The sequence below is a fragment of the Cupressus sempervirens genome, chromosome 11 (genome assembly GCF_028749045.1).
Source record: "Cupressus sempervirens isolate cs-2001-9-10 chromosome 11, ASM2874904v1, whole genome shotgun sequence".
NCBI lineage: Eukaryota > Viridiplantae > Streptophyta > Pinopsida > Cupressales > Cupressaceae > Cupressus > Cupressus sempervirens.
This window is the reverse complement of record NC_143128.1, coordinates 673,444,371-673,460,382: the sequence shown is the minus strand read 5'-3', so window position 1 is coordinate 673,460,382 and position 16,012 is coordinate 673,444,371. Positions and strand designations below refer to the sequence as shown.

Sequence of the window (16,012 nt, the reverse complement as noted above, 5' to 3'; positions counted from 1 at the left end):
AATGTGTCCATATTCTTAACAATAATGATAGGCATGTCTTGTATTGTAATCCTAGTTATAGAAATTTGCATAGTTTCTTCCCTTTGTTGATGTGTTTGATGACCATGTGAACTTGGATCTACATTCAAAGGTTTTGTGTCAAAACTTCTAACAATTGTAGCAACGTCCTTCAAATTTTGGTGCATGCATGGTTTTGGTTCTGCATTCATGTGCCTGATGACCTTGTTTGTTTCACTTGTGACAATAAGTCATGTTGTTTGTCTTAGCATTCTTACTAGCATTCTTGCTCTTGAAAACATTAGTTGTATGTCCTTTCTTTCCATAGTGATGACAAGTAGGTTTAGAGTTCTTACCTTTATTGTTTCTTTCCTTAGTAGCTTTGGGCGATTCTTCTTCTTCAGTGCTTGTGTAGCCCAATCCTAATGTGTCTTTACTGGATCTAGGGGATTTTAGTAGTTGCTCAAAGTACTTGATCAGAAGCACTAATCTTTAACAAATAAAACTTTTTTACTTTAAATAGTGCATGCATTAACATATTGAAATAACATGTAAAGTAAATGCATCCACATAAACATTTGACATGAGATATGATTACTCCGAAACCCTCCAATGACAAGGTAAAACTAGGGTGGGGATGATGCCCACAATTCTTCACTACTACAACAATAAATTTCACCTATTAAGGTTACATAGTTTGACCATTTTCATGATCTGCCCTGTGAAAGGCTTGCCCTGTTAAAAGCTTACAAAGGATTGTTAGATCCTACCCTATTAAAGGATTTTAACACCTTGTTAAAAGTGTGCCTGACTAAAGGACTTTAGAATGCTCACTTCGAATGTCACCCTATTAAAGGATTTTACAATGACTATTAAATCAACCTTAGTCCAAATAATTTCACCCTACTGATATAGTTGTTATAACCTAACAGTAGAATGTTTGATCTAATGCACTTACGACTTTGTCTTACTGATTTTAGATCGCAATTCTATCCATCTTGATCCTCTTGATTTGTTGTATCATTTTTGTATAGCTTCTCCTCTATTTTGCAAGCTAATTCTACAATTCTTTCACACTTCTAAGTCACCTTGAATGTTTACTGATCAATTCACCCCTTTTGCTTCCTTCAATTCTTCACTTACACCACTTCCTCGTGTGCATGTGTGCAGACACACACACACACACACACACATATAATTATGGAGCTTCATCTTCCTTTAAAAAGACTTTTGTGGCTTAGGGTTAGGTATGAATCTACAACTAAGATTCATTCATTTTCTCGCTTAATTCCTTCCATTTTACTAATTGGTTGCATGTTGATCACATTGGGAATCCAAATAGATTCGATCGTATCTTCAAAGCTTTGACATCTATCCATATGTCGACTAAAAAATGGTTTTCACAATTGTTTGTCCCATCATAAACAACTAGGTCCATTATGTGTTACTAGGCACTTGATAATACTGATGTTGGACACTTACTATAATTTTGTCATGCTCGACACTTGATTGTTCACTCAACACTTGAACTACTCAGACATGAGTGACTCAGCACTCATTGCAACTCAGCTTATATACATATTATACTCGGCATGTGTTACTAACTCCGCATGTTCACTTAGTGAATATCTTAAGTGTGTTGACACTCAATTGCCAAAACCAATCGAAGATCAATAGGAGCATGATGAAAGTATAAGGAATCTCAACTAAATATTGGGGAAAGTTTGTAGCAATAACAATATATTTGATAAATAGGTATCCAAAATGGGTATTTTGTGACAAGATTCCTCTTGAAGCATGCGAAAGACATAGATGGATGGTTGAGCATTTGAGAGTGTTTAGGTGTGTAGCATGTGCATACATGACAAAGGAGCAAAGGAAAAAGTTGGATGACAAGGGTGTAAGTGCATCTTCACTAGTAATAGTTCACAATCAAAGACACACAAATTGTATGGCTTAGTCACCAAGAAGATCATCATTTCAAGAGATGTAGAGCTCATTGAAAATCAATCATCAAATGGCTTGATGGATAAAAGTGTAAGAACTTCAAGTAAATTGTCCATAATTAATGTTGAAATTTAAGTTGGTAATCAGCATGATCAAGTAGTAGCAAATACAAATAGCTCTAGACAATTCCTAATTGTGTTTGACTAAAACAAGTAGAAAGGAAAGCATCCATTGACAATAAGAGACTTAGCTCTGATTAGCTCTAGACAACTCCAAATTGGTGTACAATAGGTACCGAATAGTAGTAGAAACTATAGTGAAATTTTAGACCCTACTCTTTGCTCCCTATTACCAAGAAAGACCAAGAGTATAAGGGAGTTATACTAAGATTAAAGGTATGATGAAGAGTTTGATGAGAGTGTTAATTTTGCATTATTTTCTCATAGTGATCCAATTAATTTTTGAGGAAGTTATGAATGAAAAGAAATGGTGTAAGGACATGGATGAGGAAATAGATATAATAGAGAGAAATGAGAAATGGGAGATAACTATTTTTCCTCCCAAGAAGAAAGTTATTAGAGTTAAATGGGGCTTTAAGACCAAGTGCAATGTTGAAGGAAAAATAGATAGGCATAAGGCACAATTGGTGGTCAAGCTGTACAAAAAACAATATGGTCGAGATTATGATAAGACCCAGGCTCTAGTTGCAAGAATGGAAACTGTGTACATTGTCATAGCAACTACAAACCAACACAAATGGAAGTTGTTTCAAATGGATGTGAAGTTTTCTTTCTTGAATGAAGTGTTGAAAGAAGAGGTGTATTATGAAGTTTAGGATGAAGAACACAAGGTGTATAGGCTGAAAAGAGACATTTATGGGTTAAAACAAACTCCATGGGCATGTCATAGTAGGATTGACTCATATTTAATGAGCAATAGCTTTCGCAAAAGTGATGGTGAGCCCACACACTACATCAAGGCAGTTGATAGTAAAGTTTTGATTATTTTCTTGTATGTAGATGATTCAATTTTTACTGGAAATGATAATTTTCTTAAACCCCTAATTTTAAGCATTTTTTAGCACCTAAAAAATTATCTATAAAGATTAAGAAAATATATCAATCTTATTTCAAATAATTATTAAAATTTATAATCCTAAACTTCATCTATTTCTACACATTTAATTAGTTTACTTTATTTTCAAATTCTAAATAATAATATTAGATTTATGTCATTGAAGGTGAACAATTATACTTTTGTCAACCTTTTCCTTTACAAAATGGTGAAACATGTTTGTGCTCTTACCTAGTAGCATGGCAAGTTATTTGGCTAAGAAGAATCTTGGCAGATTTAAAGGAAAAACAAGAGGATGTCACTACATTCTATTGTGGTAATATTTCCTCAACAACATTGACACAGAATCTAGTATTTCATGGAAGAAGCAACTGTAGAGAAATTAGGTATCATTTTATTAGAGATCTGGTTGAAAATTATAAAGATGAGGTATTGTAAGTCCAAGCAGGAGCTAGCAGATATCTTCACTAAACCATTGGGATCGTAAGTTTTGTGTGCCTAAGAAGATGTCCTGGCATAGTTGATTTCAATCAACAGATCTTTTTTTTGTTAGTTTAGGACAAAGGGGGAGTGTTGGAAATTCTATGTCCTAGGAACCCTCAATGAGCCCACCTACCAGATATGGCACTCCAATAGTCATGGCATCCAATGCTGGTAGGTGAGTGAAAATTTTTGAAAATGGGGGGAAACTTTTGTGAGTAGAAAAATGACAAGAGGAGGGAATGTTTCATTCTATTTAAGGAATTATTCAATCGCTTAGAGGGTGGAGTAGAGCATTTTCTCAGCAGCACAGGTTGGAAGTATTTTTCAGGTTTTTTGTGAAAGTGAAAGTTTTCCTTATGAGAATATTGCTCTAGGCTTATTGTATGAAACCTTACATTATTTTTTCGACAAAGTAATTCTATGAAAGAATTAAGGGTTTTGGTTTGAAACATGTCCCTTTCAAGTAGTTAGATATAGTGTAGAAGGAATGTTAATCTATCAAGGGATTGAAATCTTTTATTCATAATTTGTTTGATTATCTCTCTCTTAATTATATCCTTTCCTTTTTTAGTCTCACTCTTATGGTCATCTTCCCCATTCACCTCATAGTAGTTTTATGATGAGTATAGGTACTTTCCTATACTAATGTAATAAAAACTTTATATGTTCTACTATACATATATTTTCCATTATATCTATGTGAGAAATAAAAATCACAAACTTAAAATTTCACTCAGCACATGAAGGTGCTAAGTGACAGTTCTTTTCTCAACATGTGAAGGAGCCAAGTGGCAGGAGGGTGCTGAGTGATCTTAGCACATGAAGGAGCCGAGTGAACTCGGCACATGAAAGGAAACTTGGCACAAATGGATGTTGAGTGAGCTTGGTAGCTGCTACAAAGTGGTGCTCAGTAGAAGTGAATGCCAAGTTAGCTCAGTTTAAACTCCAAAGTTATAATCCAAACAAAAGACTAGACTAAGTGATCATATTTACAATGTGAATGTTTCCACCATCAAAACTAGAGAACTGAAGTGTGAAGCTTCCAAAAATAAACTTCTTAAATGCGATAAATAGATGGAGAACAATATATTTAAGTATGCATGCTTGCTTTCTATTCAACTTTGATTAAAACTATTACAAAATTTGAGAGCATCAGGCTTCAACTAGAAAACCCTAGAATAACAATAATATCTTCAAACTTTAAACTTACAACTTACAACTCTAATGGCTACATAAAAAAAATCTTGGAGCAATCACTGTTTCATAGGACAAATGCAATAAACAACTAACTTATAGAATGACAAGAGAAGAAACATGTGTAGCTATAGGCACGAAACAAACTTTATTCTATCTTTTGGATGACTAGATCTACTAATCAATTTCCTTCTTCTTCTTTCATTTCTCTACTCTGCAACACTCTGATCTGTTGAACTTCAACTAACTGATTGAATGAATCAAATCATTCCTTTTTGTCTCTTGCCAACAATATTTTTCCCCTCTTTTTCCAAATTTGAAGAACTCACTTACCCACATTCATTATTTTTGACTAATGTATAGGTCGTCAGGGGTGGTAGGTGGACATTTGGCTCTAGGGGTAAACCAACTATTCATTAAATATTTCAACACTCCCCCTTTGTCCCAAGCTAAACAAAAAATGAGGATCATTGCTGATCCACATCAACTACACCAGGACTCTCTCTTAGGTGTACAAACCTTCCAATGCTTAAAGGCTTTGTGAAAATGTCTTTTAGTTGTTTCTCTAACTTGCAAAATTCCATCTTGATATCCCCATTCTCCACCAACTCTCTGATGAAGTGATATCTGATCTCTATATGCTTGCTTCTTCCATGGAAGACTAGATTCTTGGATAATGCAATTGCTAAGATGTTGTCACAATAAATTGTGGTTCCATCCTCTTGCCTTTCATTCAAATCTATCAAGATCCTCCTTAACCAAATAGCTTAACATGCTACTACATTTGTTGCTATGTATGCAACTTCTGCTATAGATTGAGTAACAATATGTTGCTTCTTGGATGCCCATGAAATTGCACCCAATCCCATATGGAACATGTATCTGGAACTGCTCTTCTTATCATCTAAACTTCCAGCCCAATCACTATCCATGTAACCAACCAATTTGAATTCATTTTCTGTAGTATACAAAATTCCAAATCTCTTAGTACCATTCACATACCTTAGAATCCTCTTTCTTGCTTGCCAATGGGAATCCTTTGCTGTTTCCAAAAATCTGGAAATAAGACTTACTGCATGCATTATGTCTAGCCAAGTTGTCATCAAATACATTAAACTTCCAACCATGCTCTTGTATAGTGTTGGATTCACACTCTTGCTGCAATCTTCCCTACTCAACTTTAGACCTACTGTTGTTGGGGTTGGGGCTACCTTACTATTCTGCATTTTAAATCTCTCCAAAATATACCTTCCATATTTTTTGTGAGAGATGAAGATGCCATCATGCATTTTTTTTACTTCTATTCCTAGAAAGTACTTCAAGAGACCTAGGTCTGTCATTTCAAATTCATTTTTCATGGCCTCTTTGAACTCACCAATTAGGAAATTATCATTTCCAGTGAAGATTAAATCATCTACATACAAGACAACAATCAACACATTACCATTTGCTACCTTGATGTAAAGTGTGGGCTCACCATTGCTTTTCCTAAAGCCATTGCTCATCAAATATGACTCAATCTTGTTGTACCACACCCTTGGAGCTTGCTTGAGCCCATGAAGAGCTCTCTTCAATCTATACACCTTTTTCTCTTCACCTGCAACTTCATAACTAGGTGGCTGCTCCACATATACTTGTTCCTTTAATACACCATTCAAGAAGGTGGACTTCACATCCATTTGATATACCTTCCATATGTGTTGGGCTACAATTGCTATGACAACACACATGATTTCCATTCTTGTAACTAGGGCATATGTTTCATCATAATCTCTACCATATTGCTACTTGTACCCCTTGAACACTAAACATACTTTATGCCTATCTATTTTTCCTTTAGCATTGCACTTGGTCTTGTATACCCATTTCAATCCAATTACTTGTTTCTTGGAAGGAAAAGTAGTTAACTCCTATGTCTCATTCCTTTAAATGACATCTATTTCCTCATCCATGGCATTGCACCATTTCTCCTCTTTCACAACTTCCTCAAAATATATTGGATCACTATGAGAAAATAATGTAAAATTTACACTGTCATCATAATCTTCCTCATACCTTTCTTCTTGATACATGTCCCTTAGACTCTTGGTCTTTCTTGGAAATAGGGAGGCAGGAGTGGGATCTAAATTTTCAGTATTTTTGTTGCTACTATTTTGCATACTAGCCTAGGGTTGTTTTGAAGTGCTTGGAGTTGTTGCTCAGCATGTTAAGGGATGCTTTCCTTTTTGCCTTTGTCTGCAATCTATGTTTTCTACTCCATCTTCTTGTTGATCACCAATGTCATCTTCTTCCTCTTCAATAGTAGGCACTTTACTTGAAGTGCTTGAGGATTGATCTACTGAGCCATCCCATGATTGATTTTCGAGAAACTCCACATCTCTTGAAATGATGATCTTCTTGTTAATTGGATCATATAGCCTATAGGCTTTTGATTCTAAGCTATACCCTATCAAGGTGCACTTCAAACTTTTGTCATCTAGATTTTTTTTTTGTTCCTTAGGCACATGTGCATATGCTACACATTTGAACACTCTCAAGTGTTTAATTGTCCATCTGCCCCTTGACCAAGCCCAAAGAGGTATCTTATCACAAACTGATTTTGTAAGACACCTATTAATCAAGTATACTACTGTTGCTATAGCTTCTTCCCAATATTCAGTTGGAAGTCCTTTTGCTTTCATCATACTTGTTGCCATTTCAACAATGGTCCTATTTTTTCTCTTAGCCGCTCCATTTTGTTGCGGAGTATAATTGGTTGTAAGCTCTTTCTTTATGTCATTTTTCTTGCAAAAATTTACAAACATATTGCAGGTATACTCCCCTCCTCTATCTGATCTAAGGACTTTAATATAGTGTCCACATTTTTTTTCACCCAAGGCTTTAAATTTTACAAATTTATCAAATGCTTTAGATTTGTTCTTCAAAAAATACACCCATATCCTAGGATTGAAATCATCTGTGAATGTCATAAAATAAGCACTCTACCCAATAGAAGTAGTTTTCATAGGGCCTACCAAATCATAATGCACCAACTCTAATGGTGCTCTAACCCTTCTAGAATTTTCAAAATTAAAGGGAAGCCTATGTTGCTTACCCAATATGGAAGCCTCACACTTGTCATATGAATTTACAATGCTTGGAAAACCATCTACCATTCTTTTCTTGGACAACAAATTTAAACCAGTAAAGCCAAGATGTCCATACCTAAGATGCCAAATCTTGGAGGGTTCTTCAATCATGCTCCTAAGAGTTTATTGCTAATGTAATGTTGTACATACATGCTTGGGAGGTGCAGCACTAACTTGAAAAGAAAAACATGTCTCTATTCTCAACGGGAACATTTGGTTCTTTGTCATTTTGACTCCCGTAAGTAATCTATTACTCCCATCCTTCTCATGAATGACACACTTGTCATTTTTCATCAGCACTTTATATCCATTTTGAATGAGTTGTCCAACACTCATCAAGTTGTGCTTCATACCAAAGCCAAAATACACATTTTGTATCTCATTTTTCTCACCTTGCTTGGTGTAGACCATAATAGATCCTTTGCCCACTATGGGAATAGTTCCATTATTTCCCATTTTAATTTAAGACTTAAAAGTCTTATCAATGAAAGGAAATAAACTTTCATTACCACTCATGTGGTTGGTACATCCATTATCCAGGTACCATACCTTAGGGCTTCCTTCTTCACCAATGTTACACATGATGAAGGCTATGAGATTGTTTGCATTTCTCATGTTCACATTAGCCACATTAGCATTTTGCTTTGACTGATCACCCTGATTCTTCCAACATTCACTTGCATAATGCCCATACTTATGACAATAGTAGCATTCAAGATTACTCTTATTGGATTTGTAATTCTTCTTACCTCCTCTAGAGTTGTTTTGAGAGGTGCTTACTCCCTCTTGGTTGCTTGTTCATCCCAAGCTTTCTGGACCAGCATTCCTTTGACCATTCTTTCCACGACCTCTATTTCTTGAGCCTCTAGTAGAGCCATTTCTTCCTCTCCCTCTACCTCTTGAACTCTCTTGAGCCTTGAAAGATTACTCTTGAGAAGTAGTTGTTGGCTTGTTTATTCGGTGCTCATGAGTTTGAAGAGTTCCCATCAACTCATCTATGGTCAATGTGGTGAGGTCCTTTTCTTCCTTTATGGTCATGAAAATATTGTCATATTTCTAAGGCAAACTCCTTACTATCTTTTCCACAATTCTTTTCTCATTATATTCTTCTCCATTTGATTTGAGTTGATTTATCAAAGTGGAGATTTGTGAGCTGAACTCGGTAATAGATTCATTGTCCCTCATCTAAAGGTTCTCAAACTCTCTTTTGATCATCTATAGCTTCACTACTCTAACCTTATCAGTCTCCTTGAAGTTAGTCTCAAGAATATCCCATGTTTCCTTTGCCTAATTTGCTGCTACAATCTTGGGAAAAATTGTCTCTGTCATTGCTGGCTCAATCAAGCTTAATGCCTTAGCATCATTTCTTCTTGACTCTTTCAGCTAAGTCTTTTGTGGATTTGTGAGGGCAACATACTGAATTGGGTCTATCACATCATTGAACCCATTAATCAAAAATTTTCATAAGTCATTTGCAACCATTATAGTTTTTATTTTCTTTGCCCATCTATCATAATTTTGTCCATTGAAGGACGGTGGCTGCTGCCATATCTTTCATGTATATTTTTCCATGTCAAATATCCTAGAAAACAAATGCCCTAACTCACTGTGGATGTGGGGCCTCGAATATCTGATACCATGTGAGAAATAAAAATCACAAACTTAAAATTTCACTCAGCACATGAAGGTGTCGAGTGATAGTTTTTTGCTTAGCACATGAAGGAGCTGAGTGGCAGGTGTAATACCCCAAAATTGGCTCATTTCCATTATACCAATTCTGGTCTATTCTGATCAATCCTAAGACCTATTCTAATAGGAAATTCTTATTCTGCTACTCGCTACTTGACTTAATTGTCAAATGCTTAAAACCCTAATCTGCATTAATCAGACTCTTTATTTAATTCCTATATCATTGACTCATATTAGTCGCATTAAACCTATTGATTAAGATTTTAATTTAATTATTAAGTATTTATACTTTAATTAAATTAAATCGTCACCTAAGGCTAATGTACTAAAGAATTAAAAATATTTAATTTAATAATTATGCTCACTTTAATTAATTGAATGTGATTATTCAATTAAATGAAAAAGGCATTTATGAGGTCATATCTCACTTTATTAAATTAAATAATATCTTCAAAATCTTCTCTTCAATTCCAAAATGGAAACTTCGAGTGAACTATCTCTCGAATTGGAATTAATTTAGTTAACTTGTTCTCACACTCATGAAAAGCTCAGTTAACTCTCCTTTCTTAAGGAAGTTTCCATTTTAACTGAATCTTGTTTCAATCTTGACCATTGATCTAAGTTGATCTCAGCCATTGGAGTATTAAAGGAATTCTATTTAAGAGACTCCTAATTCCTTATCAAAGGGGTTGAATTCTCATGCTATTGAATTGTTGTCGGATTGCATACTCACTTTCATAGCTTTATATGTGCTTTTGCTTAATATCTTAGTATCATTTAGATTAAACAATGCATACATGTAGCTTAATTTCTTCTATTTATTTTTAGATTAATGCTTGCAATTCATATAGATTAATTTGCATAATCATATAGTTGCATTCAAAACCTTTCGTTCTAGATGGTCTAATTACCTGTAGCTCAAATCTGAGAGCATAAGCAGGTAAAATCCACTTAGATAGAAGGCAACAGGTTGTCTTGCAAGACTCCTCTTGGGTGAACAATCTCATGTTCATTCTAGGATGAATCTGAAAATAAGGATCGTGTTGAAGTGTGTGTGTTAAACAGAGGCCACATTTACACGCATACAGCAGGAGAGTGCCGAGTGAGCTCGGCACATGAAAGAACCGAGTGAACTTGGCACGTGAAGGGTAACTCGGCAGAAATGGATGCTGAGTGAGCTCGGTAGTGACTACAAAGTGGTGCTCAACAGAAGTGGATGCCGAGTGAGCTCAGTTTACACTCCAAAGTTATAACTCAGACAAAAGACCATACTGAGTGACTAGATTTACAATGTGAATGTTTCCACCATTAAAACCAGAGAGCCAAAGTGTGAAGATTTCAACAATAAACTTCTCAAATGCAATAAATATATGTAAAATAATAGATTTAAGTATGCCTACTTGCTTTCTATTCAACTTTGATTAATATTACAAAATCTGGGAGCATTCGGATTCAACTAGAAAATCCTATAATAACCCTAAAATCTTCAAACTTTAAACTTACATCTTAAAGCTCTAACTTACATAATGACAAGAGAAGAAACACGTGCAGTTGCAAGCACGAAACAAATTTTCTTCTGTCTTCTGAACGACTGGATCTGCTAATCGATTTCCTTTTTCTTCTTTCACTGCTATGCTCTGCAACACTCTGATCTATTGAACTTCAACTAACTAATTGAATGAATCAAATCATTCCTTTTTGTCTCTTGCCAAAAATATTTCCCCCTCTTTTCCAAATTTGGAAAACTCACCTACCCACATTCATTGTTTCTGACTGATGTGCAGGGCGTCAGGGGTGGTAGGTGGGCATTTGGCTCCAGGGGCAAACCAACTATGCATTAAATATTTCAACAATCTAGAGTTTGAAAATCTTGGAAATGAATCAAACTCTTGAAACTGTTTTCATACCAATCTTATTGATTAAAATATTATTACAAGTTGTAGACAAGAGCTTGATAAATTGTAAGCCTCTTATCAAAAAGATCTTGAGTTCGAATCTTAGATCCATTATCTGACCTCTCTATTCTAGTGTTATGAGACATGTAATTTTACAAGATATTAAATCTTACGAAATGAACATATTCTCTCCTACAGAATTTCTATTTTCTGACGCTTTAGCTACATTTATTCGAAATTATTCACACGTGTTAAAATGTGTTCAAGAATATTTAATGGCTGTCAACGTACTATATCAATTTTGAAACAATTAAAATATTTAGTGTAAATGTTGTTATATTATATACAACGTCCTGCATATCTCTAATCCAGATTGTATAATAAGTTTCAGCATCAAAAGGAAGTATCTTGAGGAGAAATATATTAGCCTTGCAACTATGCTAAACATTCACTCTAATTCTCTCGTACAATTGAAACATGCTCTTTGAGTTATACATTCCATCCAATAGTATATGGATGAGTGGATTTTGCATGCAAAATGTATTTAAGAAATTCCCTCAGTTCACTCGCTATATTTCGAAAATATAATCTCGACGAAGGATAGGCTTCTCCTGAATCTCCGAATGAGAAGAAACACTGTATTAAAGCATGGATTATTGGGGTTTACAAATTCAATAAAAATGTTTGTGCCGTGAAAATTGTTTTCTGTTTTATTATCTGTGTTGTCTGCATTATCAAAACTCACATAACGAACGTAAGCCATTACATGAATGTCTAAACGAGGTCCAGTGCACTTGTATTTTAACTCTTGATACATGGGACTTTTGATTCGACAAATAGGAATAAAAGATATAACATTAAGTCTAAAATAGATAGCCAAGAGAATAAATTTGTTTGTTACATTTTGACACAGATTAAATTGAAAGAGGAAAACAATGTTGATAATTTATGTAAAAAGAAGCTAATATTTCACCTTAAAAACTTTTGGGGCATTTCGATAATGCATGTTGTAAGAATACATGTATAACAATTACTTTGAACATGAAAGGTTATAAAAAATTTCTAAATACAGTGTAGATATCTTTATGTGCATGACTATATAAATAAACATTACCTAGTTATTTTAAACATCTTCATATTGTTTCAGGCTACGTGTAATGAAATATTTTTGAAGTAATGCTATCCAGATGATTGACTAGAGGTATGCTAATAATAAAGTTCTACATTTAATGAACAGGTACATAATCTATATTTTTAGGATATCCTTTAACCTAATTATAGCTAGCATAAAAGCAGGATTTATATGTATTGTAGTACCAGATCGCTTCTATTTTTTGGAGACATCTCCAATGTGGTTTCTTTCCATCAACTGCCAAATTCTTTTCTCAACTTTGGTGCCGCTAGTGAACCTTTGCTTATCAAACACCTGCAAACCAAACGAACAAACAAAATGATTTATTGCTAAAATCATGTTTAACAGCGTGAATGGAACTAATTTTCTTGTTTGAAAATGTAAGCCATTGCCATAGTTTCCACCTTGCAATGAAGAGTGTGAAAGACTTTGTCATCAGGGGTGAAAGAGGAGGCAGAAATTATATGAAGGCCTTCATCTTCAACTGCAAGGAGAAGGCTAGAGAGGGCCAACTGCTTTCTCCATGTGTTTGTTGTGACTACTACAAGTAAACCAATATGATTTACATTCACGAGAGGAAATGCATCGTGCTTTCTATATATATCATTCTCCTCCTTACAATACTGCATTCCATTCATCTTCATCTCGTCTCTTTTCTTTACAAGCTGCTCCACCTTATCCTGCAGATTGCAGATATAGTCGGTAGCCACACATACCTGATCCGTAATAGAAGTCTTTCCCTGCACCATAATCCAAGTAAGCATTTATTAACTCTTAGCTTCTACTGATATTTACATTACAATGCCTTTTCTGATGACATATACATATCATCTAACTATAACTCTATTATTAAACATTACAAATGTTCATCTTGTGGTGACTGACTATGTAGTGGGTGTTGATGTTGTGGTGACTATTCATGTAGTTTCTGGAGGTGAGGGGCGGTAGCCCCAAACCTCTTGCTGGAATTTTTGGTGCTTTTTTTCTGAAAAGAAAACTGACAACATTGTAAAATCTTAAAATGGTTGATTTTAGAGGTTGTCTAAAATGCTGTTATAAGCCACTGAGATTTTTGGCGGGATAATAGAAAGGTTGCAGGTTGTGTAGGTATACCCCAAGTTTTAGGTGAACTACCTGTGTGTTATATGTGTTATCTGTATTCTTTGTGTTTATTATTCTGAATCTGTCAAACTCCAACAACAAATACCAGTTTTTTACAAGCTTCGATCAGAATCAGTCAATAACAACTAATTCAAAGAATTGTTTTGTAGTTATTTCACAAGATAAATTTTCATGATTGCTCCAATACATCTTTAGGATAAAACTTTAAAAACTCTATCCATTACACCAAAGGTTTGTAGGTGTCAATTAAGTTTCAAAGCAGCATCTTCATAGTAAATCCACTAGATCAGTTTGGAAAGCCCATCAGTTAGTCTAATACCTCCTCAGAAAACTCAAAAGAACAATTAAGCTTGAGTCTAGTCTGTGATACCACATATATGTTTCCCATTATACAAAATATTCGCAGGTGTGAATGAGTTTTTTTAACCATGGTGTTTACTCCAACACTTCTTTCTGGCAAACCTTATAAAATTAAATTATTAATCTACATTTCAAGTTTGATAACTGATGTAGATTTTTCATTGCACAAGTTTGTAGGTTTCAGTGCATTTTCAGAAAGCATCTTCACACTTATTGTATGAGATTAATTTTCAGAAGTGTGGTAGTTAGTCCAAAATTCGCTTCCAAATAATTGAAAATATATAATCTCATATCTAATTTCATTAGATTTTTCATTCAGCCAAAATTTATAGAAATATATCAAAGAAAGAACTAAATTTTTCACGATTAGTAAGTTGTTTTAGAATTGACTGTGTTTCCTTTTTAATATTAATATATTAGATCACACTTTGTGATCTATTATGACAATGAGAAGAGAGTTGAAGTAGGACAAATTGATGGGAAATCTTCTTCAACTGTCTTCTCATCCTGATAATGATAATGGATTATAGAGAGTGTTATGGAAAGTTAATGTAAAAGAAATAAAAGTCTGTCAATTACAGAAGAAACATATTATGATTTATCTTTCAAATCAACAGCTCTAACTTAACAGGGCAAATTTTAGTCTACAAGAATAGGAGACTCTTAAAATGCAATAGTGAATCCCTCAAAAATCCCACAAGACCAGCGCATCACTGAACAAACATTCAACATTTACATATTGAAAAAAATTGTAGATCATAGAAGTCTGATGAGAAAAAGACTAGAATAATTATATAGATCACAGAATTTGATGACACAGAGATTGTAATAAAGGTATAGATCATGGGATGCAATGAGGAGAAGATTGCACAATCTAAACTAGAAATTGTAAGAGAAAAATTCAAATACAATGGGCTTGCCAATTTTTACATGAAAGTTTTAGATCACACACCATGATGAGAAATGTTATTTCTACGATCTCTTTTACATCATGATAATAGATCATTCATCATAGAATGTGATTCACAATGGTGATGTAAGAACTGATATACGACCAAACTCTGAAACATTTATAGAAATTTGATAGATGCTATATGAGACATTTTCATAAATGATACACACCGCAATAATTTCCTTTGGCAACAGAGATCTGAGATCAGAATAGCGGGAGTTCATTTGTTTCCTCCTTTCTCGTTCTATTACTTTGTGAAGCCATTTCTTGTCCACGCCTTCCGATTGTCTTTTCCTTTGCTTCCCATCATCTCTAACTTTGGTGGAAGCAGCAAACTGCCCAAAATCTAACCCGGTTTGAATATCACCAAGACAAAATTGTGACACCAAATGATTATGCTGGTCATTCTGCACATTACTACTGGATAAAAATGCAGAGAACTCATGAGGAAATGCATTCATCTTCAGTTAAAATTAACAAGATTAAGAGCAGGCTATTAAGGTAATTTAGTATATGTTGAAAAAACCTCCGACTAAACAATTTAATAGTCCATCAAGTGTGGTTAGTGGGAGAATGGATGACCGGCGAATCTGGACAGTTGTCCGTAGCTTTTACAAGATTTGATCCGCATACGTATTACTTTCATTCATCATCCCAAATCATGGGAATACGTAAACCATTCATTTTTTGTCTCCGGGCCATTAATTTATTTCAAGTGTCTTTACCGACAAAATCGATCCAATCGGGTTATTTTCGCATGCGCCTCGTTGATAATTGTAAATTGCCATTCATGTTACTATAGATTTTTTTGTCTAGAAAATTTTCCATTTGGTGGGTCGCTATGAATCGGAATCAAATCAATCATCTAATCAAACTACATTGAAGTTTTTAATTTACTAAAGGATTCCTCTTTGTATCTTTATTTTAGCTATGACAAAATCAAGGTGAATACACTAGTGTAAGGCCACACCAACTCAATGGGTGTTAAAAATAAATGTTAATTCCTTCTAGGATAATTAAGGACCTTTGAATGTCTTCG

General features: G+C 34.4%; 1 protein-coding gene across 2 annotated transcripts in view; it reads right to left on the bottom strand.

Moving 5' to 3' along the window:
- Positions 1–15,486, bottom strand: part of LOC149531522 (transcription factor bHLH118-like) — a 29,218-nt gene extending 13,732 nt beyond the window's left edge. The window contains exons 1-3 of one of the 2 annotated variants that reach the window (XM_089810087.1): positions 15,144–15,486; positions 12,944–13,279; positions 12,725–12,833 (exon numbers count right to left, since the gene is read on the bottom strand). In XM_089810087.1, coding sequence (XP_089666213.1) covers positions 12,735–12,833; positions 12,944–13,279; positions 15,144–15,434 — 726 coding nt within the window. In that variant the 5' untranslated portion in view covers positions 15,435–15,486 and the 3' untranslated portion in view covers positions 12,725–12,734. Of the gene's footprint in view, positions 1–12,416; positions 12,834–12,943; positions 13,280–15,143 lie in introns of those variants that run through there. The other variant, XM_089810086.1, reaches the window with a different exon arrangement.
- Between the last annotated feature and the right edge of the window lie 526 nt (positions 15,487–16,012).